The 24,610-nt window shown below is 43.9% G+C and overlaps 1 protein-coding gene across 1 annotated transcript in view; it reads left to right on the top strand.

Moving 5' to 3' along the window:
• The window catches only part of tmem65 (transmembrane protein 65), a 38,712-nt gene that overhangs the window by 6,157 nt on the left and 7,945 nt on the right, over positions 1-24,610 (top strand). Inside the window, exons 2-4 of the mRNA XM_005944793.3 lie at positions 19,359-19,403; positions 20,334-20,401; positions 20,560-20,614. Of these exons, the coding sequence (XP_005944855.1) occupies positions 19,359-19,403; positions 20,334-20,401; positions 20,560-20,614 (168 nt within the window). The remainder of the gene's footprint in view (positions 1-19,358; positions 19,404-20,333; positions 20,402-20,559; positions 20,615-24,610) is intronic.

The raw sequence follows: 24,610 nt of genomic DNA, 5'->3' as shown, positions 1-24,610 counted from the left end.
TTTAAAGGTGGATGGGTGGATGGAGGTATCGCACACTGCACAGCTTCTCTCTTTCAGCAATGCTTTGGCTCCTCTCTCACTCTGACTCGTTCACTTTCACTCATCATCTTCAGTCAGAGAAACTTTATACGGGGTAGAAGCTGCAAGGACGATGGTTCAGTTCAGGGAGGATTTTATTAAATTTAGAGGAACCTTACGTGTTACCATCAGCTTGGTTGATATTATTTATCTTAAGCTGTCTGCTCTCAGCTTCACTCCATGTTTGAGGGCATGTAACACAAAGGAGGAACTAGTGGGACTATAAATAACCACAGGATGCAGCAACCCAGTGACTCATTAATGAAATGACAGGCTTAATAAATTAGGACCAATGAGGCCGTGACACAGTCTGTCTACAGCTGATGAGAATGATTCCTCCTCCAGTGTTGGTTCGATTTTAGTCAAACTTGCACACAGTGGACTTTAACCCTCTGCAGCCGACCAATGAGAAGAAAACTTCACACATTACAGTTTTATAACCTGTGAACTGTAATGGACTAAGGAGGGGTGGGCGAGTTCAGCCTCAGAATTATATCAGTGTTTTAGGAACTTTACGATGAAGATTATTTATGATGATATAGGAAAAAAATACAAAACTTGCTTACAGGCAGCAGCATTTTGAGTGTTAGTGAATGAATGATGTGTTCCTGTTTTTAAAAATCAGCTGTTGTCACTGATGACACACTACCGAACTCCAAATGTGAATCTATTGAAACACAGTGCCAGCAGCAGCGTTGTAGTGCAGTATATCCAGTACATGCAAGTACAGCAGCAGCTGGGTGGGAAATGTAAGCAACAGTCTAACAATAGGTAACTTAACCTTAAATATCTTTTAGATCAGTACAATATTCTCACGTGCTGTTTTTCCCACCACACGTCACTGATTTCCACCCACTGTTTGCTTTTTCTGTCACACGGAGCCCAAATAGTGCAGTTTGGTTTTGTCACCTCCTCCTTCGTTGCCTCGTTGTGTTCGCAGATGTGTTTTTGCCACTTTGTTGCTTCCACCTTCACAGTGTTCTGTGTTTGTTGAAGTAACATCAGAGGCTGATGCGCAGCTCTCGCTCTCAGACATGGTTGGCTTTGTTTCGTTGTTGTGCACCAGGAAACGTAAACAAGTGGAGTTACTATAGCAACGGCAGTGCGATATGACACTTTCATATTACGTAAAGATGCGCCACAGCCAGGACTGTGGGCTGGATGAGCTACTGCATTACTGATGTTTGGGTGTATTTAACCAGGAAGTTATTCCTCAGAATTACTGAAGTTTTCTTTTATGAGGATTTTTTTAACAGAATAGAAACAATCATAGGAGCCAACATTCATACAGGGTACACTAATATACTGACTGAACACTGATAAGTGGTCGCTTGCTTTAGGTTGAATAACAGGATCTGATTGGAGTCCATTTCTGTCCACTAACTGCAGATTATTGTAGGTTAGCTCATTCTAGCTCGAAATGTTTGTTAAAAACAAAAGAAGAAGAGAACAGCACCATGAACTCTGGTGAACAGGGTTGTGTGGTGAGTTCTCACTGAAATAGGCTGTAAAGGTGAAGCGAACGCTCTGGTGTGTCTCTGTCTTCCTGTCTCGCCATCTCGTCACCAACAGCTCAGCATTAATAGTAAATTACATTTAATCCCCCCCCGTGTTAGTTGTGAGTGATACATGCAGTTTATACAGAGCTGCTTGTTATGGGTAGTATATTAATATTAATGTTTATGAATTTATTTCAAAAGCTGGTTTGCTGTGGAAGCTCTGCCTGACTCCCCCGTCGTCTGTTCAGCTGCTGCTTAGAGTTTCATATCATTTCATGTTCAATAACGTATAAACCATTATTTCTATACTGGACTGGTATTTACACACAAGTACTGGTCGGATTCGTGTAGGGGGAGTGGACGTGAGTTCTAATTCTTTAACTATTTTTTTCTTTTTTTAAGCACCCAGAAAGTTTTAAAGGTCACTATTTAAATGTCTTTTTGTCCCATTAGATGAGTGAATGTCAGCCTCGCAGCAGAGCGCTTTGAGTGCCTCTTGGGAGAGTTTGACCCAAACAGTTAATCTCCTTTCAGAATTAGAAGGATCACCACAGTTCAGCTTCGTAGAAGCTCCTTTCTTCATAGACTTACTTGATGCTTAAACTGCTATTGAACTTCTTTTTAAGTGCGGTGCTTTCTTTTCAGTTGTAAAAGTAGAAGCAGGCAATCCTGTTATTGTTGCTCTTCCCACTGTTTCTACCAGAAAAGCCTTAAATATGAAAGTGTTCTGAGTTTCTTACAACAAATGGAAAAAAGTTGCAGTAAAAGTAAGTTAGTAAAAGTATGTCAGGTTTCAGATGACTGGCTAGCGTGTGTTTTTCAGTGTGATGGTGTAGTCGGGCACCGAAGCAGCACCTCTTTCTTCTGCACCATCTTCCATATTAATTAGACGGCCGGTTTGGCCCCGAACGTCTTCTAATAAGCAACTGTCTGCAGCTCAGACCCCCACCCGTCCCCCCGTGCCCATTACTTTCCCAGCTAATGAGCTAAATGCCATCGAGGAACAGCGAGAAACTCTGAAAGATTTTCTCTGAGCTCGTCTCCAGGCTTGTTAACACATTACATCTTCTTATAGGGAACCCTGTTAATGCAGGAGGCGCGCTGTGAGTGTAATCTGATGGTTTGCAGATTGTTGGCTTGTCACAAAGGTTTTGAGTTGTCATAAACCAGGGTAGATTCACATCTGTATTTCATGTTGTGCTGTGGCATCATGGGCTCCTGCTATTATCGTAAATCCTTGCACTTTATATCCATCAGTTAGTGCTAGTGTGTGTTTTCCCACATTGGGTGAAGTCCTTGTTTTTCCAAGCCAACAAAGACTCATATTCAGGTGCAGCCAACCTGTGGTGTACACTGCAGCCCAACGACATAAGTCCCAGAGGCACGGACCACCATCCGAACTGGACGAGACCTGGTGCACTAACCCTCCGTCTGCAAGGCTACAAACCACGAGCTCGCTCTGCTGTTTCAGGAAGCTACAACACAGACAGGCCTCAAAGATGCAAAGTTGAAGCCATGTAAACACCGACTGCAGTTTAAACTGTAACAACTAGTGATGAGGAACCCACTCGAGAGGGGGGAAAAGGAACATTGAGTACCTAAACCTAAAATGATGATCTCAGTTATGTAAATGCCAAACTTGAATCTTCAGGATCCTTGGATGCGTAAAGGTAACGTTACTGCTACATTACTACGGGTGTTTCCACACTGTCGGCCTGTTTAGTTTGTTTAGTGTTGACCTCTGGTTCATTAGGTGTGGTTGTAATGACTGACTGTGTAATCACAGTCTGCTTCGGACCAAAACAACCGCACGGAGATAGTTTCCTCCAAATCCATCGAAAAAGCAGTCCAGCTGAACCAGAGGTCATTTTTCGACAGCCTTGGGTCCTGAAGCCTCGAGCTGAAAGCAGTGAGTTGTTGTGAGTTGTGGAATTGCATACATCCCACTGGGACTATTATTGTGTAGCAGACTCTCTGACCACTCGGTCGCTCCAAAACAAACAGTGACATGTGCAATAACGTCGGACTGGCAGCCAGTAGCAGTTCCCATCCAGGAGCCAAAGAAATACATTGAAGTTATGCTGCAAACTCAATTTGCACCATTAAATATGTCGTCACACTTAATAAGGACATTTAGAGATTTTCAAGCAGCAACAGATTGTGACTAATGATGCTCTTGTAACTCAGTTTGTTTTTGGTGAACTAAATTAGATACTGATGCTTTCTGAGGACATCATGTGGTACCAGTCTGATAGAAATGTGGGCTTGGAGTGCTGTTATGTGACACAAGTCACATATAATATGATACATGCAAAGACGTGTTTTCACACTTTTCATTACTTTAGTTTAACATAAAAACGAAGCTGTTAGGAAACCATGAATAACGAGGCATAAATTAGCAATGTGGATGTGCTGCTGCTGCTAAGCTGTAATTAAACTCTCCGTTACTGATGGAAATTATCACTCGCAGCAAGATTTCTTTTAAAGCCACATTTAAAAAGCCCACTTTGAACCCGACTGACTCGTGGTATTTTAAAATGAGGAAAATATTGAGCTGTTTTGTGCAGTACCGAGGATGAGACTAAGTCATTACATTTCACCTGCTCTTCAAAGCGTGGGAAGCAGCGTCACTCATAGATTTGTTTTCCCGTAATGGTGAGCGGCTGCTCAAAAGGAGGCATGCTGATCCAGACGGTTTATGCTGTTCTTCTGCAAAGGGCCGTTGAACAACAGAGTGCTATGATCAGCTGCGTGGCCGATCATTCTCTGCTGCTGCTGGTTATTGTTCTGCTCTGCAGGACATGAAGCAGAACCTGCATCTGCTACAGGTGATGGTTGGAGAGCAACTCCAGCTCACGGCAGAGGAGGACAGCAGCGGTCCAGCACAGTGGAGCAGCAGTGAGGCAAGAGACGCAACTAGACTGTGACTTGGACTTTGACAATGAAAGTCAGGTGTCCACTCGTATATTGACTGTGAATGACATCATGCTCTTCAAAATATGGGGGGAAAAGCTAAAATAACTTGCTTTGTATAATTCATTTCCAGGATGGATGCACTGATATTTCAGCTCTAATATGGTTATTGGTGGATTTTGGGCTTTGCATACGAGGAGCATTTGGCATCCCGTGTATCACGTCCAGGGTTTTCCCTGGCTCAGTGTTGCCTCACAGTTACTGTCCAGGGTTCAAACCCTTCTGTCTGGAGGCTGAATCCTTTTCTGTTACTGGACAGTTTGTCTCCAGTTTGTCCCGACAGCTGAGAACCAAGTTCACCGTTTCTGTTTTGAACCAAGCGACTGTAACGAGAGATTCTTAATCTGAGCAGTTTCGCTTTCTGGTTAAATAAAGGTTTAAAAACAGGCCACATGTGTAACCATGATTGGTTTACATGTTAACACCAAACATAATTAAGCTCCACGTAAAGAAAACCGTTAAATATTTTATCACAGCGCTTGTGATTTTCATTTGAGTACAGAAAATTTTAATGTGCAGGAAAACTGTGATGTTAAAGTTTTGTGCTTGCTCATTGTTCAGATAGTTCAGCTGTTACTTTATTTTTCATAAAGATGATTCTTGGCTTACTGCCCATGAAAGGGCTTATCGACAACCACAACAAAGTGCATAAACTGGTGTCTTATAGTTGGTATTGGTGTAGTTCTTTGGTTACATTGTTGCTACAGTGGACTAACACGAAGCACCACAACGATTCTATTTGAAGTGTTTCACAGTTCTAACATTAAAGGAACATCTGTATCTGCAGTATCTGTGTATAACTGTGTGCCACAGCTGAACTGGATGATCCACTGAGTCCAATTAAAATGCATTACAGTGTGACTCTGCTGCTCATGTGGGTTTGAAGTAGATGATGGTGGTTTTCACAGTGTGGCTGCTGTCCATTGAAACGATCCTCCCGTGTAGATGAAAACAGCAGGAGCTGTACGGATGTGGCTTCTTATCCTGCTGGCAGGAGCTTTTTTTTTTTTTTTTTTTTTTTTAACTCCTCAGACTTTCCCTTGAGAACGATGCTGAGAGCAACTCTCTGTAAAGAAATGAGATGAAACCAATAAGGACGATTGACCGCATTACTTCTGGATGATGTCACCGTTCTTGAGAGATTGCTGGGCGATAGAGGCAGCTGAAGTTTTTTTTTTAATATTTTCTAAACTGTTTTGATGAGCAAAAACAAAGCTTTATTCACATGTTGGATTTCTGCTCGTACATTTTTGGCCGCAGAGATGGTGTGGGATTGTGGAACTTCCACTCACTCACACACTGTGAACATTAACTTCATTGCTGATTATTAATCTAAAAGACTGATCCATAACTGCATTTTAAAGGTGATAGTAGTCTAACAGTAGAGTTTTGTAGACAGTGTTACTGGATGTTAGGGCTGCACGATTAATCGTTAGAAAATCGCGATCTCGATTCATACTTATGTGCGATCTCATTTCCAAATGACAACGATTTATAAAAAAAAAAAAAAAAAAAAAAGACGACGACGATTGTACCGCATTTTGATCCGGGACGTAATCTGCATGAAAACAAGCGCTCACTCTTCCTGCTCAACAAATGACAAGGGCGGAGCCTTATACCACGTGATACAGAAGCTGTGCCGTGTGATGCTAAAATTAGCAGGAAAAAACAACGGAGAGCACGTCAGGGATGACGAGAAAGTGACAGGAGAACATCCATCCCGGTCAACCACCCAAACATCAATAACGGGAACCTTATACAGCGCTTCCCTATACCCGTCGAACTCCCGCAGGCACAAAGAAATTATGGAGGCTATCACTTATCACCTGACCAAAGATATGGCTCCATCAACACTGTGCAAAACGAGGGATTTAGGAAAATGGTCAACACCCTAGACAAACGCTTCACAGTGCCGTCCCCCAACTGTTTTTCTATTGTTGCACTACCTGCTCTAAACACGCAGCGTCGAGCAACGGTGGAGACGGAATTTCAAGCAGTACAACATTTTGCGGCAACAACAAAACGTGAGACATTTGTTGTTTTTATGCAGTTAATAAGTGCAATAAATATTTATACTGGAAAAGAGAATCGTGATCTCAATTCTAAGCCAAAAAATCGTGATTCTCATTTTATGCAAAATCGTGCAGCCCTACTGGATGTTATTAAAATATTTATTTGTGTTATTAATGAGGTGATTGAACATCCTACCAGCTTCTTCAACATCACCATCCTCTTTAATGGCGGCTCACTGCTGTAGCTGTTTAAAATACTGGTGCAACTTTACTGGCAGTGACCGCAGATAAGTTCTCTGTTAGGAGCTCATTTTAGCACTGCGAGTCCTAAAGGTAGAGACGATGCATTCTTTTATTTTCTTCTAACTCACCCTGCTAGAAGCTACCGTTAGCTTTAAGCTTTTTTGTGTACTTTATAAAACAAGGTGAGGTAGCAGTCTGATAGATCAGTGACCTATAACAGGCCATTTGTCATGATACCTGAAACCACCAGGAGTAAACATGAGGATTTAAAGGAGTAAAATGTGTCCTAAGGTCAGCACTCTGCGGCTCAGATGATGCAGATGTTTGTGCATCGGCAGTGGGAGGACAGATCAGTGTTGGACTGTTGTTGTGCATTGGCAGCAAGTGTCACTGTGATGTGCTTCTTCCAGAACAACACACGCTGCTGTTTGGGGATATTGATTTAAAGCCACAGCTTTGTGAGTGTGTACTGCACAGAGCCTGGAGGCTAGGGTGTTTAAAAGAATCCAAACCCAGGTTTAGCTTTAGGAATTAGCAAATATCCAAAGTTGCAAATCCTTTGAAGAGGAAACAAAGGTGTTTGCACGCTTAATTAAACTAACTGAATGCAAACAGAGGGGCTTCTCTGCCACCAGCAGCAGAGTTTTGAGCATTTATTGGAGAAGCTTTTGTATTGCATATAACAGTACTGTTACACATTATAGTACATAATAATACCATAGTCTATGTGCATCACATAAATGTAAGTACATGCCACTGCTGCTGCTTTTCCTCACTTTCATAGCGCTGACAATGTTTAGACTTTTTGCAAAATGATAAAAATAAACACTGGGTGAGAGGCGAGAACAGTTATCTGCTGTACTCCTCGTGCTGGCTGTCAGAGCAAATAAATAAACTTGAGGCGAAGGATGCTTCACTGTGGCGTGAACGAACCACAAGTTAGTTCTGGAGTCTTCTCTCTGTCCTGTGTTTCAGTCCAGAGTGAAAATCGCACTTCATATTGTGTTATTCTCTACACCGGGGGAAAAAACAAATGGCACTTATGTAGTCATCTTCAGTAACATTACTCATGACCTCGCACTTAACTAGGCGTTGTGGATAACCATCATCTCACAAAGAAAAACCACACCGTTGTTTCGTTCTGGTATTTTATTTCAAATTGGATGCATGGCATGGATTTTATGAAAGAATGAATGAAAAACAAGACACAAAATCTCATGTGTAAGCTGACATATGTAAACATTTTTTTACAATTAGAAAATGCTATGACCTATAAACATCAGGCTGTATTTCCTTATCATACAAAGTAAAGCAAAACTAAACAGGCTAATGTTAGCTAACGGCTAATTAGCGTCTAGGCTAATGTCTGATAAAGCACATCTTTAGGTGAACTCACTTGTATAAACAGTCGCAAGTAACTCACGACAGTTGGCACCAAACACACACTTGTAAAAATACAACATTACTGCCAACTTACAGACGTTTTTGGCTTAGGACACAGCATAGGCAGGCACAGGAGTAGATAATTATCCTTCTACCGTTAGACAGGAAGTAGTGAGATGCCCCGCTTCCGGTAGGATGTCAAAATAAAACAGACAGTGTAAAATGCCCCCCCAAAACAAATACTGTATGAACCTATTTAACACCACATAATATCTCGGGCGACCCTTGAGGAGCCAGAACATTACTTTTACTTCACCTGTTGGTCCTCTGCCCACACACGAGCACGATCGGTCTGCATAAAGATTTTCTATTTAGCAAAAATGCCCAGAAGACAGTGGAGATTATTGTGGACTTCAGGAAGCACACAGCCCCACTCCCCCCCATCATCCTGACTGACACCCCCATCACCTCTGTGGACTCATTCCGCTTCCTGGGTACCACCATCACCCAGGACCTGAAGTGGGAGCCCACCATCGCCTCCGTCATCAAGAAAGCCCAGCAGAGGATGTACTTCCTGAGGCAGCTGAAGAAATTCAACCTGCCAACACGGACGATGATGCAGTTCTACACTGCAATCATCGAGTCCATCCTCACCTCCTCCATCACCGTGTGGTACGCTGGAGCCACTATCAGGGACAAACAGAGACTGCAGCGTGTTGTGCGCTCTGCTGAGAAGGTGATTGGCTGCAAACTCCCATCTCTGCAGGACCTGTACACCTCCAGGACACTGCGGCGTGCAGCTCGGATCTCAGCTGACCCTTCTCACCCTGGACACAGTCTGTTTGACCTGCTCCCCTCAGGCAGGAGGCTCCGGTCCATTCGCACCAGAACCTCTCGCCATAAGAACAGTTTCTTCCCCTCTGCTGTTGGACACATGAACAATAACCACATGACTGTCCCCGCCACTAACACATGACCCTACGCTGTGTTCACTGCACCATTCCATGTTTGGCATTGATCACCACCTGCACTCATGTATATATCTTTCTACGTAGCACTCATAATTCTTATTCTCATGTATATATCTCATGTATATCTCATGCACATATCTTTCTTTCTACATAGCACTTTAATTCTTATTGTTTGCACTGAAGCACCGCAGCAATTTCCTAATGTTGTAAACCTCAACATCTGGCAATAAACCCCATTCTGATTCTGATTCTGATTCTGAAAAGTCAGAATTTTCCTGTTATTTTTCCCATTTCATAAACAAAAATATATTTAAAGTTTGACTAATTGAAACTTCGTTAGTAAAAAAAAAAAAGAAAGAAGAAGCCACCATCAGGTTTGTCTGAACAAAGACTGAAAGAATTATGAGGGGAACTTTTCAGTATTTTGCATTTTCCTCATTCAGAGCGCACTCGGGGGTCAGACTGAAAAGTGTGACAGACGTTTCCTTCACATGAATGCAGAGCAGAGCGCTCTGTTTATGGTGCTGCTCAGTGAACCTGCCTGATGGATTGACGTGACCTCCATACGCTTCAGTTTATAATTTGTCTCTGTGCACTGAGTTTGCGACACATACAGCGAACCAGCACGTAGGCCAGGCAATGAATGGGTCACACTCGGGGTCTGCTGTGCATTTCGGTCTTTTTTATCAAATAATTTGTCCAGATGAACAAAATCATACAACACCAAACTGCTTTTAAGTAGCCGTGTGGTTTCTTCCTTAAGCAACCAGACAAACCCAGACGTGCATGAGAGCGCGAGCTACTTCAGGAACCTCTGTCTTAAATTTGCTCAACATATCATGACATAATTTTGAGCCTATATTGCCCACCCGTGTTGCTGATACAGATTTTGATGCAGCTTTTATATAAACATATATATTACCATACTAGCTGTGCTAAACTGCTAGTAAAATATCCCCTGATCTCAGAGAAGTCTTTTTAGAGGCTAATGCGTCTAAGGCTTTCTTTTCTCCAGGTTTGAGCACATTTCCCACCGGTGACACCTGCAGTGAATTCAAGAAGTGCAAATCTTCAGGGAGTTAATTAGTGGGATTAGGACACGTGGAGTGTCGCTGCAGCGAACATGGGGGGGATTTCTTGTTTGTTTGCCTACAAATTCTGCTTATTAATGCACAATATCAATGCTCCCTCACTTCAGACATCAGCTTAGTGCTGGATGGAGGCAGCTCTGATTACATATTGGCTTAAAAAAATGAAACTAGAAGGAGCCATCAGTCACAGCCACCAGGTCTAAACACATTTTAAGATTTTCTTCTTCTTCTTCTACTTATATTTATATTTTATTCTCCATTCAACATACATAATGTATGATAGCACCAAATCCTTACTGCTGGCAAAGGCCATCAACAAACTTCCAGAATTTTATTATAGAACTTATAAACAAAGATGAATAATTGATGATATTCTGATGGTTCATTTCTGTGTTGATGGTTTCTTTTGAGGAAATAAATGTTTTGACAGCACTAGTATGACAGACAGCGCTGTGTGCACATGTCCACGTGCTCATCCACTCGATCGCGCCCTGCAGGGTGCCAGCACTCCTCGGGAACTTGTCAGCCTCTCTGTGGACGTGAGGGTGTAGCGTGTCATTTCCTCTGAGATTCGAGGCCGATGAACACTCTGTTGAAGAAGTGGTTTGAGGTGCTGTTGAGTGGCACATACATTAGGCCCTCGCTTAAAAACTCGAGCTGCCTCCTTATATCAGCGGCCCGCCTGCCAGGCCCACATCATATCGCTTTCAGCTGAGCCCAAAGTGGCGCGTCACGCAGGGAGATTGAGATGAATCGTCTCCTCTGACAAAGCTGACAATTACACAAACAGCGCGAGAGAAGAAGAACAGCAGGGCGGAGAAATGCAGAACGAAGGAAGGCTGAGAGCTGTGAAGAGACCCAGTCAGCTGCAAACAGAAAGCAGTAAATAAAGTAAAATAAAGATGAATTAAAAATCCTCAAGGACGGGCAGAGCTCCAGATTATGTGATTATTCTGTTTTATTATTAGAAAAACTGTGTGGCAGCTTTGAAATGGAACAAAGAAAGAAAACTGATGACTCTCACATAAATGAGATTAATGATAACAGTCTGCAGGAGAACCGCTGAGCTGAGTGAAATCATTAAACCACACGCACATCAGACTTCATTATCACTGGTCATTAAGCGTCTGGATACACACCAGCTTTTCATGTCACTTAATCAATGCTTATTTTGCTCTTTCATATTCTGTGATTGTAGTAATTATAGTGGACGGGGTGTTTGCAGGAGCCTAAAATACTAGGGGTGCAACGATACTCGTATCGATATTGAACCGTTCGATACAGTGCTTTTGGTTCGGTACACATATGTATCGAACAATACAACATTTTTAATTTATTTTATCAACTTTCCTTCTGACGATGCTGTCTGTGTGGAGCGCTCAGTGGATCTGCACTCGACAGTGCAGCCTAGGCGGAGTAGTCGAACGCAGATTCACTGAGTGCAGGGCAAGTTAGCGAGACAGAAGTTAAGCTCTCCTTGCAACATGGCAAATTGAACCTCCCCCACCCTCATTCAGATCTGGCCTTTGGAATTATTTTGGTTTTCATGTGACGTATGACCCTGAAGGTAAGCGAGTCATGGACTAAAGTAAAACAGTATGTTGGATGTGCCACACAATGCTCAGTTACATGGGTGGGAGCTAGTGTGTTAGCGCAGTTAGCTCGTTAACAGAGATTTGCCGTGTTGTGGCGTTAACGTCATTTCAGATTAACGCTGACAGCTCTAGTGGGAACACAACGAATATGACTGCACATTTACTCCGACATCATCCTAGTGCAAAGACAAGTGGAAGCAGACAATAATATGCTGCTGAGAATATAGCCCAGAAGAAGCGTATAGTAGAGCTTTTATTTTGAAAGAGCCATTTCTCTGTAATAAACTCTCTTTTCCAAAGATGAGGGATTCCTCAATCAGATACATTTATTTTTATTACTTTGTTGTTTCAGCAACATTACATTTAAAAACTGTACTTTTGAGTTAAAATATATATTTATAACTTTAATGAATGACAAATTAAAAAGGCATGAACATTTTTTGTATCGAAAAAATATCGAACCGTGACACCAAAGTATCGAACTGAACCATGAATTTTGTGTATCGTTGCAGCCCTATAAAATGCACACTTAGTGGTTGTATTGAATCTTAAGTGTAGCAGCTTCTCTTTGAAGTTTAATGTAAAACCTCTTGAATGTAACTTTATACCTGTGGACATCTGCATGTTGTTTCAAAGCCGTGTCAGCTGTAAGAGGGGAAGTTCACAACAGAGCTCTGCCTGGAGACTGTTTTATTTCCAAAGTAGAGAAAACTGAAGGAAACTGCTTCACTGCTGAGTGTACGCCTCCGGTCCTTCGCTTACACAGCAGAGATGCACCAGCTTATTGTGCCGGCCTCTGGCAGCGGAGGTCGGCTCACGCCACAAAGCCAAGAAGGATGTGTGAGAGCTGCAGGTCCGCAGGCGCACTGACAGAGGCGAGGCTGCCGGACACTGGCGCCACCGGGCCCTCTGACCACCACCAGTAGGTAACGGGTGTCTTGCCCAAGGACACTGTCCGAGCCGGGGCTCGAACCGGAAACCTTCCGATTACAAGACGAACTCCCAACTCTTGAGCCACAATCGCCCCGTATTTGACAAATAGCGTGGAGCAGATGAGAAAACCGAGCAGCAGATTTCTGTTTGCTGCTCCTCTTCAGCGTGTTGGACAGAGCTCCTGGTGGCTGTCCTTGTCCTGCACCCTCGGTGAGATTGGCTTAGCCCGACGTGAGCAGCTTCTCCACCTGCTGCACAAATGCGTGGCCCTGCAGCTTACAGCAGGTCACCAGAGCAGGAAAAAGACTCGAGGCCGTCGGCTCTTTGCGTTTGTCCTTTACCTTTCAGCATGACTGTGCTCTTGCACAAAGCCAAGGTTTTAGTTTTTTGTTGGCTTGTGCAGCGCTCTGACCTCCTGTGGGTGAACTCCAATGCTGCCAGTGTTCCCAGTATAAAAGTTTCTGGGAGAAAGAAAATGTTAGAAGAACAATCTGTTTGATTTTGGAGCCAATCCTGAGGATTTCATCTCACAGAGAATATGAGAGTAAGCATTTGTCTTATTTTCACTGTGCCAGTGGAAACATTTCACTGAAAGTGTTCAAGGTTGAAGTTTTTGAAGGAGCACAAAAGATGCTCAAAAATGCAAATGCATGAATAAATATCCTGATTTCCACTTTTGGGTGGATTTAGCTCTGTACCTTCAGAGCTGCACACTGTTGATAAGTGGAGTGCACAAGTGCATTATCTGCCACAGCAATAGATTAATGTGGGTAAATGCACTTTGGTACATAAATCCCTCTCTGAGTCCAGCTGTGCCTGTGAAACGATGTCATCTGTGGTGATTCTTTATATTTACTTGTGTCTGCGGCGTCGGCTGTGTGTTTGTCAGGCGTGTCGCAGGAAGCATTTCCACGCTGTTAATCAGCAGTGTGACAGCAGACAGATGATGCTGCATCTGCTGAAGTCTAATTATGTATACGCAGACAAACACACACAGTCAGCTTATGTTTGATTTAATCACACACTGACACATGAACTGTGTTCCACTCACACTGCTGTCATTAGCAGCTTTATGAGATACCCTGCAGCAGAAACACTCGAGAGCTGAACTCTTCAGCGTTTACTCATCTGACTCCAAATCTGCAGCTATTGGCAGATTGTACAGTGATATTAATTTTTCGCTTGCATCAGGCAGACCTATTTCTGGACGTTTTCCCAGGAGTCGCAGTGTTTGTACTCACACTGCAGGCGCAAGGAAGTCAAAATGAAAAAGAGTGAAAATGAGTTGTTCGCTCTTTGTGGCCTAAAAAAGAAAGACACAAAGTCACCAGTACAGCGGCTGCACGAGGCTGCGGTCCTCCCCACACGCCAGGAGGCAAAATGATTTGAAGGCTGGGAAAATAGAGGTTAGTTCTTAGATGCTTGCTGCTGGGAGGAATGTAAAGTTTGGTTCAAGAGGAGAACAGCAAAGGTTCCGTCAGCTCTAATGTAAAAGACCCTGAAGCTGTTTTCACACAGAGTATTTCAGGTCAGAGGAAACGTTTCATCTTTGGTTTGTTTCTGTTGTTTTAATCTTTAATATTTCTGCATTGAGAAACATTAATGATGAGTTCAGAGTCGTGCTGCTTTTCAGGAACGTTTTAGTTCCACAAATTCAAACCTGTGAGTTTCCAAGTGTCAGAGCAAACGCTTTGTTCCTGTATTGTTACTTTTATTGTGAAAAACGGTGCTTAATGTAAGTAACAGTCCATTTTATCTCTAACTTGGATTTTCCTTTGACACCTACACTCTGCATGAATGCAAAATCCCAACTAGTCTGCAGACTTACCTGCAGCTTTATCGGCCACCTCAGCAATGCTCTGTCACGCTCTGCTTCTGATGTGGGCTCTGGATCTAATCTCAGCCGCTCGAGACTCTGCTCGAGTCGCTTTGGCTTACAATACCATCAAATTGCACTCAGAAGCTGCTCTCTGCTCCACGTCGTTTGAAATGGCTCCAGAGCAAAGCTGCACTCAGCTGAGGAAGAGGGCAGGAAGTCAGCAGCATTCTCAAACACTTCTGCTGATTTTTAACAAAACTGCATCGGAGTCGAGTCGTCACAGACGACCAGTGTGTTCCCAGCGTGTTCCCAGCGTGTTCCCAGGTTTCCCAGTGTGTTCCTGTGGTTAGCCTCTGTGGGCAGCTCAGCTGCCAGCTTTCAGTGTAGCCAGGGCATCTCCACACAGCAGATGGTGTTCTGTGTGCCCTCCATTGTTTATGAATGTAAACACATTACTGATGGTTTTCAGATTGCGTTTTAATAAATGCAGTATTTCCTTCTGTCCTTCTCGTGGTCTGTTTCTCTGCATCCAGTCCAAGCCTGCACAAACTCAGCAGTATTACCTGAACTGCAAACGGGAACCAAAGATGTTGTGATCCTACATATTTATGTCGCACATCTGTTGACAGAGATTAAACACGGTGCACACACGTGTGGCCTTCACCCTCCCAGTTTGATGAAACTGGAGGTATCGCCCTCTGAGACACTAAAACTGAGCGCTGGCCTCTCTGATTAAAGAAGTGTTGAAAGCTGCTGAGATCAAAGTGTGTTTAATGAAGGCCCAGCTTTTCACAGCAGACTGTACCGCCGTGCTCCTCAGATTCATCTGTTATAGGTTCATTGATCAGCTCTAAGATTAAAGGTCTCACTGGCTGGACCTGCTCAAAGCTTTTATTTAGTTTTGGTTAACTTTAGAGATCAATTAGTGCTTTATAATAATTAGGCTTAAGGTCAGGTTTGATCTTTTTTTAAGTGTATCATCTGTCAGGGGAAATTATTGCTGCCAGAGCACAAAATCTGCAGTTCATAATGCTGCTGAAGTACACACAGTTTATTATCATTTCTTTCTCTTTTCTCTTTGCATGGACTTCTTTAAAAGTAAAAGTGTAAATACTCACTCTATGAATTACTAATGAAGTGTGACACTCTCGATGAATACAATAAATTGTGAGACACAAGCTCCTGAGATGTTTGCATAATGAAAACTCCAGTGATTGTGTGAAGAGCGAGGCGGCCCTGCGTGCGAGTATAATCAGAACATTATCTGAATAAATCACATCGGATTGAACCTGCAGCTCCACCAGATCCTCTCATTGACATTCAGTGGATATCCCACGCACACACACGCACATCAGGTATTCATATCTTGTGGGGGCAGCCCCTAACCCTAACCATGAAAAATGAATACCTAACATAACCATAGCTCTCAAAAATGCCTTCAGACTTGTGGGAACCAGGATTTTGGTCCCCACAAGTATAGTAAACTTCCAATTTGTGGTCCCCACAAATATATAAATACGCGCTCGCACTCTTCGCCTGACGTGCTGCCTTCAGGCCTGAAAGCTGTGAACTGAAAACGTCTCCGCTGCAGCCAGACGGGCCTCTCCAGAGATGTTCCTCCACAGGAAACTTGGGTCCAATTAAACCAGAAGTCGATGTTTGCTGTCTGCACCAGTTTGAGGTCTGAAGTGCACAGTGTAACTGGTCAGAATGGGACCCTGAACGAGTGATTCCAGCGATCCCAGTCTGTCTGCACGCGCAGAGAACATGCTCTCGATCGTGAGGTTGACTGAATTTAATCGGGTGAAGTTTGGGATTTTTGCAGACTTGTTCCCAGAAATACTCAACCTCAGTTATTTGTCACAAAGTACAAATGTAAATATTTCCAGAGGAAAAACCTGTAAGTGGAATAATTAATTTCTTTTCTGCACACCACAACAGAGTATAACAGAACTATACGGTTGCAGACCTCATGATCCAACATTCATTCTTGTTTTCTTTGAAGTCTGCCTAAAAGGCCAGTGTGTAGCTGGTGTATTGTAACTCATTTGTTTTTGTTTCAACGTCTAACACACAAAAAAAAGTCTATTTGACTGAAACTGAGCACTGACCTGAGCGGCAGTACTTCTTCCATGCTCGCGTCCACTCCTCTGTGCAGAAGGTGGTCACACGTCACCTCGACTGATTTGGTGATATTCCAGTTTATTCTGACCGAGCTGACGTCAGTCTTTATATCAAAGTACTGCAGACCAGTGCTGGTGGTCGTAGCATTGTTGCATCTTTTTACGGTGTTTTAGTGTTTCTAGCAAAGGCTGCAACATTAAAACATGTAGTTATCCGGTCATGCACACCCTTAATCGTAATGCCCTGCTGATGAGTCCATATGGTCAGATGAAACTTGGCAGGTACTCGGGCATCTACGCAGCGCCTCGAGCTCACCATCTGATGATATTCATGCCACTTGGACACAAGTACGTCCCAGCAAACTCACATATGCTGACAGCACAAAAAGCCGTTCAGTTGGTGGGAAACACTGCAGAATTCTCAAATATCTCAGAGTTCAGTTGGTTTTCTGGTCATTTGCTTGAATTTTAATGAGCATCGGTCAGTTCGCTTGATTGGCAGGATCACACATTTACGTCTCAGCCTCTCACCTGTCGTTCCTTTTTAATATTACGCCTCCAAAATAAAGCCAGTAGTGCTTTCCATGCCTGCGAGGGATGGACTGCTGCTGTTGTAGTGGAAGCTGTCAGTGCTGATGTGTGAGAGGCTCTCCTTACACTTCAGAGGCATCCTGTTGTGTTAAAGATGAGTGAAGAGTGACATTTTGTACCTGTTACATTCCTTCACACCCTTCAGCCGAGTTACTTCCTGGATGAATGTTGTTGCTAAGGCCTGGCCTCGCTGACTGGAACGGGATTTTGTTGCTTGGCAACTTTGGCTTATTGAGCTTTCAGTGAGGAAGCAGAAGGAAGCGTTGGATCCTTCGGAGAAGCTTTAATTTGTAGACGCTGGTTTCCTCAGCTGAAGGATTTCTGTTTCTTGCAGTATGAATGTTTTTTCTTTTTCCTCGTGAGAAGTTGTTCAGAGTCAAATACAAAGGCTGGAGGTTTGTGGTAATTGGATGTTAGGTTGAATGAGGAGGGCTCAGGGTTTCTTTTATTCTATTTTCTCCTCTTTAGCTAAACCAAGCAGCTACAGGATGTTTCTAAGATCAGGGATGTGGATCCCATCAGCCCAGTTGCTGGCACTGGTTTCCTGCATATCCAAATCAAATATTGATCATCGGTCTTGAACATTTCACTGCCCTCCCAGTTAAAACTGAACATGGAGCAACATTTAAGTTTCCATCCAGTTTACTAAATCAAACTAAAGAAGGTTATCCACAGCTCCCAGTTCTGTTGTTTTCACTCATGTTCGTGTCCATGATCTTTTATTGTTTGTGCTTTCTGATCATGTTCTGTGTGTGGCTTTAAAACGAGATACAGAAAATGAAGGAAATAATCTTCATTTTCTTTCCCTCAGCTGATTGTTTCGGGCTGACAGAAATAAAATATTGTTCTTATTACTTCTCTTCGTCTGCTTGTCTTATGACAGCAGCAGAGAGAACCTGTATCTGTGATACCAGCGATACATTAATGCTGCCTCAGTCTGAGGAGGAGGCTGCGAATCATTGTTTGTGTGAGGCTGCACACATTTAAGCATATAAACTTATTAAACAATTATTTTTGGGGAAACGAGTCTAACCTGAGGCTTCTTGCCTCACAGTCCCTCAGAGCCGAGGGTGCACAGAGAAAACTGTCTGCTCTAAGAACAGGAGGAAAACTTGGTGAAGCTAGTGTGTGAGGAGCATACAGACGCACAGGCAGAGGTCGGGAAATTGATGCGTCGCAGTAATCGACCCGCTCCTGTAATTGGACTCTGGCCGAGAGTGCGGTCTGCTCCAGTGGCACACTTCTGTCGAGTTATCTCAGCGTCTCTCGAGGGCGCTCCACACACCAGCCAGTCTGCTGCTCCTCGCACCAATTAAGGTGAGATGATGGACCAAACCAACACGTGAGATTAGCCAGTCTGTGGATGGACGTCAGAAAGCCGCTCTCGCAGAGTTTCAGTGAATCTGCTGGAAGTTAACTGTGGTTTTTATGCATTATTTTCATATTTGAAGCCCTTTGATACCGGAGTTTGTGGCTGTTAGAGAGCAGCAGAAACAATATCAAGTTTGGGGGGAAAAGAACGTTATTTGGAAACAGGATTTCCTTCTCGTGGCTCGGTGGTTAGCGTTGTTGCCTCCGTTGGTTTTCTCCGAGGACTCCAGCTTTCCTCTCACCGTCCACAGGCATCAGCGTTAGCTTAGTCATTGTGAACGTGCTGTGAGTGGACACCTGTCCCTGTGTTAGTCCTGCAATGCAAGTAAATGACCAGCTGCTGTGGCTGGTGACAGACCCACCCAACTCAGAGTGGGAATCCACTGCGCAGCATACACAGCATGAGCCATAAACACAAAAGTGGCCTCGTCTTGGTGTTTTAACTCGATTTAAATTCCTTTTGGTTTATATTTGCATAAATGAAACGTGGGGTGGTGGTGTGAGCGTTTAATCATTGCACCGCACACTGATGAGCTCCATGATTAGAGTTGAAGTTCTAAAGAAGTGAATCCGTGTCTCTGGCTGCGTCTCCATGCTGCTGCAGACACTTGAAGTCAAACCTCAGCAGTTAATGAGTGAAACTCTGATTTTCTCTTTGCTTTTTTTTTGTTCTCAGATGAAGTGGAGCCCTCGCCGCCGACGGCAGCCCAGATCAGATACGGTGAGAGATTAAAACAAACACACACATACGTGCGCGCGCACACACGTGTGTATTTATATGCTGCTTACCCTAACCATAACCCAACTGTGACCCTGACACTAAAACCACATTTTGAGTCTCAAAAATGCTTCAAATTTGTGAGGACCGGCTTGTGTGTCCTCACAAGTGACTGTCATTGGTCACCGGGACATTAAAAATGCATGCACAGAATCGCCAATCAGACAGATTTTAAAGATACTGTATAAAAAAGATGGACGTAACCGATTAAGTCTGCCTGTCCTGTGAGGGGAGGAGTGTAGAGTGGCTGCTTTCCCGACTGAGCCGAAGGACACGGCTAACGACATGTCTTTAGCTAATAAGCAGACCTTCTTTATCGTCTGTCCAACTCAAACTGGGACTGAAATTCACAAAATCATGTTTACCGAGGTCACGAATCAAGCGAGCCAGAGGAGTCGCCTCCTGCTGGTGATTAGAAGGAGTGCAGGTTTAAGACACTTTGCCCTGGACTGTCTTTGAATGCTTCCCACATATAATGTCTCGAATAGAAATATGAAGTTAAAATCAATAATTAGCTTTATTAACTATTCTGCTGTTACAGTGGATGCTGCTCTTATCAAAGATGATCAGTTAGTCTTCTTTAAAGGAAGCAGCCTTAAAAAGCAGATATTCGCAAAGCCTTGAACTGAAGGGCGTCACCGAGGCCAGGTTTAAGATGCATAAGGACTTTTTTGTCTGAGTGATGCAAAGATAATCTTACAGAGCCAGTTAATATAAATATGCAGGTGGAAATGAGCAGAACGGGTCTCCTGTAAACAAACCGTTATCACAGATACAGGGAAGCTGTTCACTGTGCAAATTATTCCAAGTTACATTCAAATAAATCTGTTCTGTGCTTTCCACGTTTTTCATTTTCCTTCTGTTAATTTGCAGTTTTACTCCACAACGCCATCCCCTTTGTTGGATTTGGCTTTCTGGATAATGCCATCATGATTGCAGCAGTAAGTATTTGAATCTCATTTTGCAGGAATTAGTCGCCTGTAAAGAAAAAAGAGTCTTATCTCTGCATTAAGGCTGTAATTTCCTTCTGTCTGCTCTTCCCGATGTGCTAACTCTGAGTCGGGATGAGCGTTTCACCTCTTTCTCTTTTATTCTCCAGGGAACTCAAATCGAACTTTCCATCGGAGTCACTCTGGGGATCTCCACCATGGCTGGTAAGAGCCGAGCGGCGAGTCGTGTAAACTTAAAATGACTTCATTATCTTGTTGGCCTTCTTGAGCTCATTTCTAATGAATATTTTAATTGATTAATGTAGAAAGTTTTGATTGGATAACCAAGCAAAGCAACTTTCTGCTCCCATTTCTCATGCGTGAGATGATTCGTTTCTCCGCTTTACAGCAAATATGTGTTAATATATGTACATATGAATCCTCACATCCCTGATTTATGAAACTCCACTGAGGAGCGTTCCCACTCGAATAGCCGGTAGAAGCTGCGAAGCTTTGATGGATGAGGAGGAGAGGAGGGTGTGGCCACATCAAAACCTTCCCGATCAGAGTTGAGTTTTCTCTGTTTTCAGCCTCATGCAGTGAAAATCTGTTGATCTCAGCGAATCTTTTTATATCGTTCAGGGTCGTTCAGTGTGCACGTCAGCCTGGCCGTAGGGTCTCGCAGTACAGGGTGATACTTTAAAACTACAAATATCTAACTCCAGTAATTATCTTTATAGTAGTCTGAAACAGTAGATCGTAATCTTAATGTTCGCAGCGCCATAAAAAGAGGAAAAAGGAGGAGAGGAAGAAGCTCGTTAGCTGCTCCCAGCGTGGCTGTAAAAACGCCGCTGAAGCAACAGATAAGACTGAGAAACTGTTTCTGCTGGGAACGTCTCTCAGCACATGATGCTGGTGCTTATCTCAGGTTATGGGAAATGAACTTTTAGCACTCGTAATAAAAAACAACCAAAGCCAAAGATGCTGAGAAACGTTTTTTTGTTTACCAGATGAAGTGAGATTTGAGATTGAATGTCAGGACAACATGTGGACTACAGAGTGGATCTTAAGTCAAAATATCACCACGAATTTAAGGCTGGTGTCCTGAAACTTTTCCATGTGCCTGCCTGCTGACATGAGTCAAATGGCTGCATTGCCACCTCAGCATGCAGTCAAGTTCTATAGAGTCTTGCTAGTGACCTACTAATTGCAGCACGGACACTTGAAAGTTTCAGGACACCGGCCCTGGAGGACTGGAGTTTGAGAGGCCTGGTGCAGAGTTTGCAGAACTCCTTCTATTTCCTAAGTGAACACCTAAGTGAAAGTTACAGGATGCGCAGCTTCTTCCCGGTGATATCTAGCAAAGTTCAGGGCTTCAGTGAAGGAAAACAACTTGTATTTAGTCTGAAATGGGCAGCAGTCCACCCCCCTGTGCCACTGGCATTAAAGCAATAACAGAGCAGCCCAGCAGGAAAGTCATAAGTTGATGTAGTTCTAAACGAGGAGATAAAAGAAGCACAATCCTTCCAGAAAATCATCCTGTCACCAGGTTAGAGTCCCACATAAAATCCTCCCAGGTGTGATTGCTTTCACAGCACCTGCAGTGTTGGCTTCTCCATCAGGCTTCACCTGGAAGACGTTTTTATTGCTTGCGCAGCTCCCGCGCCGCCACCAGCGCTTACACTCGATTCTACAGAATTGTTGCCGCTTATTGCGACAGATCCCGCCGTCACCCCGTCTCCTGTTGCGGTTCTCAGTTTGGGTTTTTATTGCTCTGCGAAACCATAAAGGCACCCGAGCTCGCCTTCTCCCCCCTCTTCCCCGCGCGATTATTCAGTTTCCATGGATACCTGGCTCCATTTTCCTCTGCAAAGTGCAAATCGGAGGCTGAAGACGGGCTGTAGATCAATAGCTCTGCTGTGACGTCTCCATCCATCCAGGCTCTGACGCGTCCGCGTCATCGCTGTCCACCCTGCAGGGTTTATGTTAGATTTTGGGCGCTGGCACCTTTGACTCCCGTGTCTTCTCCCAGCTCTGGGTGATACAAGGCCAGCTAGTTTCACCGTCTCACCTCCTCTTGGCCATCAAGGAGCTTCTCTTTGAGGGGAAGGTGTCCATCTGGACTTTCAGCTCCTGCAGGAACGTTCGTGCACGTTCAGCTTCAAGCTTCGTCTCTTTTTAATCTTCCAGATTCCCTGAAGGCAAAACAAACACGCTTTATAGTTTCAATGAACAAATGCATTTTCCTCCACGCTGCAGTCCACAGCGTTAATTATTCAGAGCTGTGGTGTACTGTCAGTGAGCTGGAGTTGTTGCAAAGCCGATTTTGCTGACAGTGAAACCATGACAGCAGAAGACAAAGAAGCTGACGGGAGTCTTGGTCCTTTTCCAAAGGTGCTCTTTGATCCTCGAAAACGTTCACACCTTCTCGCTCCTGCTGGTTCTCCTGTTTCTGCTTTGATGTGTTGTTTGGACACTCGCTCTGCTTTTTCATCATTAGTGAGTATGCAGAGCTGTATGTGGGCCACTTGGCACTGCACACTTGTAGGTATATGCACTTATCTGTTCAGGGCGTGATGTGTGGGTGGGTTTCTAAAGGCTTCCTTAAAAAGGAGCTTGTTGGTGAGGGAAGCGTGCGTCCTCAGCATCAGGTAAATGTTTGTGCTGTTAGATTTGAACTTTAATCAGCTGTCAGTTTCCTGCAGGAGAAACAGATGCCTGAATATTTCCTGCAGCTCCTCTTGGGGGATGCTGTAGCGCTCCCGGACCAGATGGGATGTAAAATCCCTGCATCGAGACTTTTCCCCGGAGTCTTTCTCAGGTGGAAGCGTCTGTAAAAGAGTTAAAAGGACACATCCGGGAAGATCTTCTTCACACTTCATCTCCCCCACGCGCCGTGGGTGTAATTGGGATGTTTGGAGAAGCAAGCAGTGCGTTAGGATTTATGTAACATGCATTAAGTACAGAAAAAGGAGGACGATGTCACAGATGGTGATCACGGTACTTTTTAATCTGTTATTTGGATGCTTTAGCTGTATTCAAATGTGGCTCAGATTCATCTTTACAATTAAATAAGTACGGGAACTTTCTTTAAATTAAATGATTAATGGGGAAATTAGGACATTTTATCATGACAAAAGTTTAATCAAAAAAAGTCCGAGCATTAATCGAGAGTTTCATTATTGTGCAAAAATGCACTTTGTTCCAAAACTCATTGAACAAAGAAAGAAGGCTGCTGAGTGTGGGAAACATCAGGCTGTTTACAGAAGATAAACAATCTCCTGCGTACTCACTGCGCTGCTTCCAAGCACCGGGCATCCGGTGTGAAATGTTGGTCAGATCAAACATGTGGATCAAAGTAATGAAGTTGATGAGCCGTGCGATGAAGATATGGGAAAAAGCTGTTGAAGAGAGGCGGCTGTCAGCGAGCAGCGGTGTGGCTTCATGCTGAGATGTGAAGTTTGAGGGTGAGGCTGGAGGAGTACAGAGAAGGAGCTTCACTGTGACGATGGTACTGCGTGAGGAGGTCAGAGTGGCGGAGACGTATGTGAGGGTGGTGCAGGACAGGTATGAGGACAAAGAGACGGTGGTGAGGTTTAACGTAGTGATGGACAGGCTGATGGATGAGGTCAGGCAGGAGTCTCTGTGGACTGTGTGCAGGTAACACTGATCTGTAGTGGTGAGGGATGCTGATGCTGGAGCTGCCAGGCAGGAGGAGAGGAAGACCTCACAGGAGCGTTTAGGCATTAGGAGAGAGAGCAGCCAATAGGAAAAGGAGAAACCGTCTCAGCAGACGTCCAGTTAATGCACTGCTGCTAAATCAGACCTAGTGTTTTATCAGCAGCACTGACATCATCAGTGAGAACGCCACTGCACCGGAACACATGAGTGATGGTTTCAGATGTACATGATTCATGACTCCTTATTCCATTCATCGTTTTCCATTTCCTGCATTTCTGATCGTCTTTGAAATAAGAAATTACACTTTGCTTATTTCTCTGGTTTTTGAGCTGAATAAAGAATTTCAAAGTGTTTTAACGCCGTGAAAGCAGAAGCAGAGTCTCAGCCTGACTTCTTGTCACGCTTCCTGATGCGGCTAAGACGAGTGCGACCTCGACTCACTTCCCTGTCGACGCACTTTTGGGTCCAGAAAAGATCAGATGAAGCTTTCACTGAATTGGGAAGTTTGTGCATGTATGTGTGCGTGCGCGCGCGCGCGCG

This window comes from Haplochromis burtoni, unplaced genomic scaffold (assembly GCF_018398535.1).
Source record: "Haplochromis burtoni strain Fernald_Lab_line unplaced genomic scaffold, NCSU_Asbu1 Contig_402, whole genome shotgun sequence".
NCBI classification, from domain to species: Eukaryota; Metazoa; Chordata; class Actinopteri; order Cichliformes; family Cichlidae; genus Haplochromis; species Haplochromis burtoni.
This window is presented reverse-complemented; position numbering and strand designations above follow the sequence as displayed.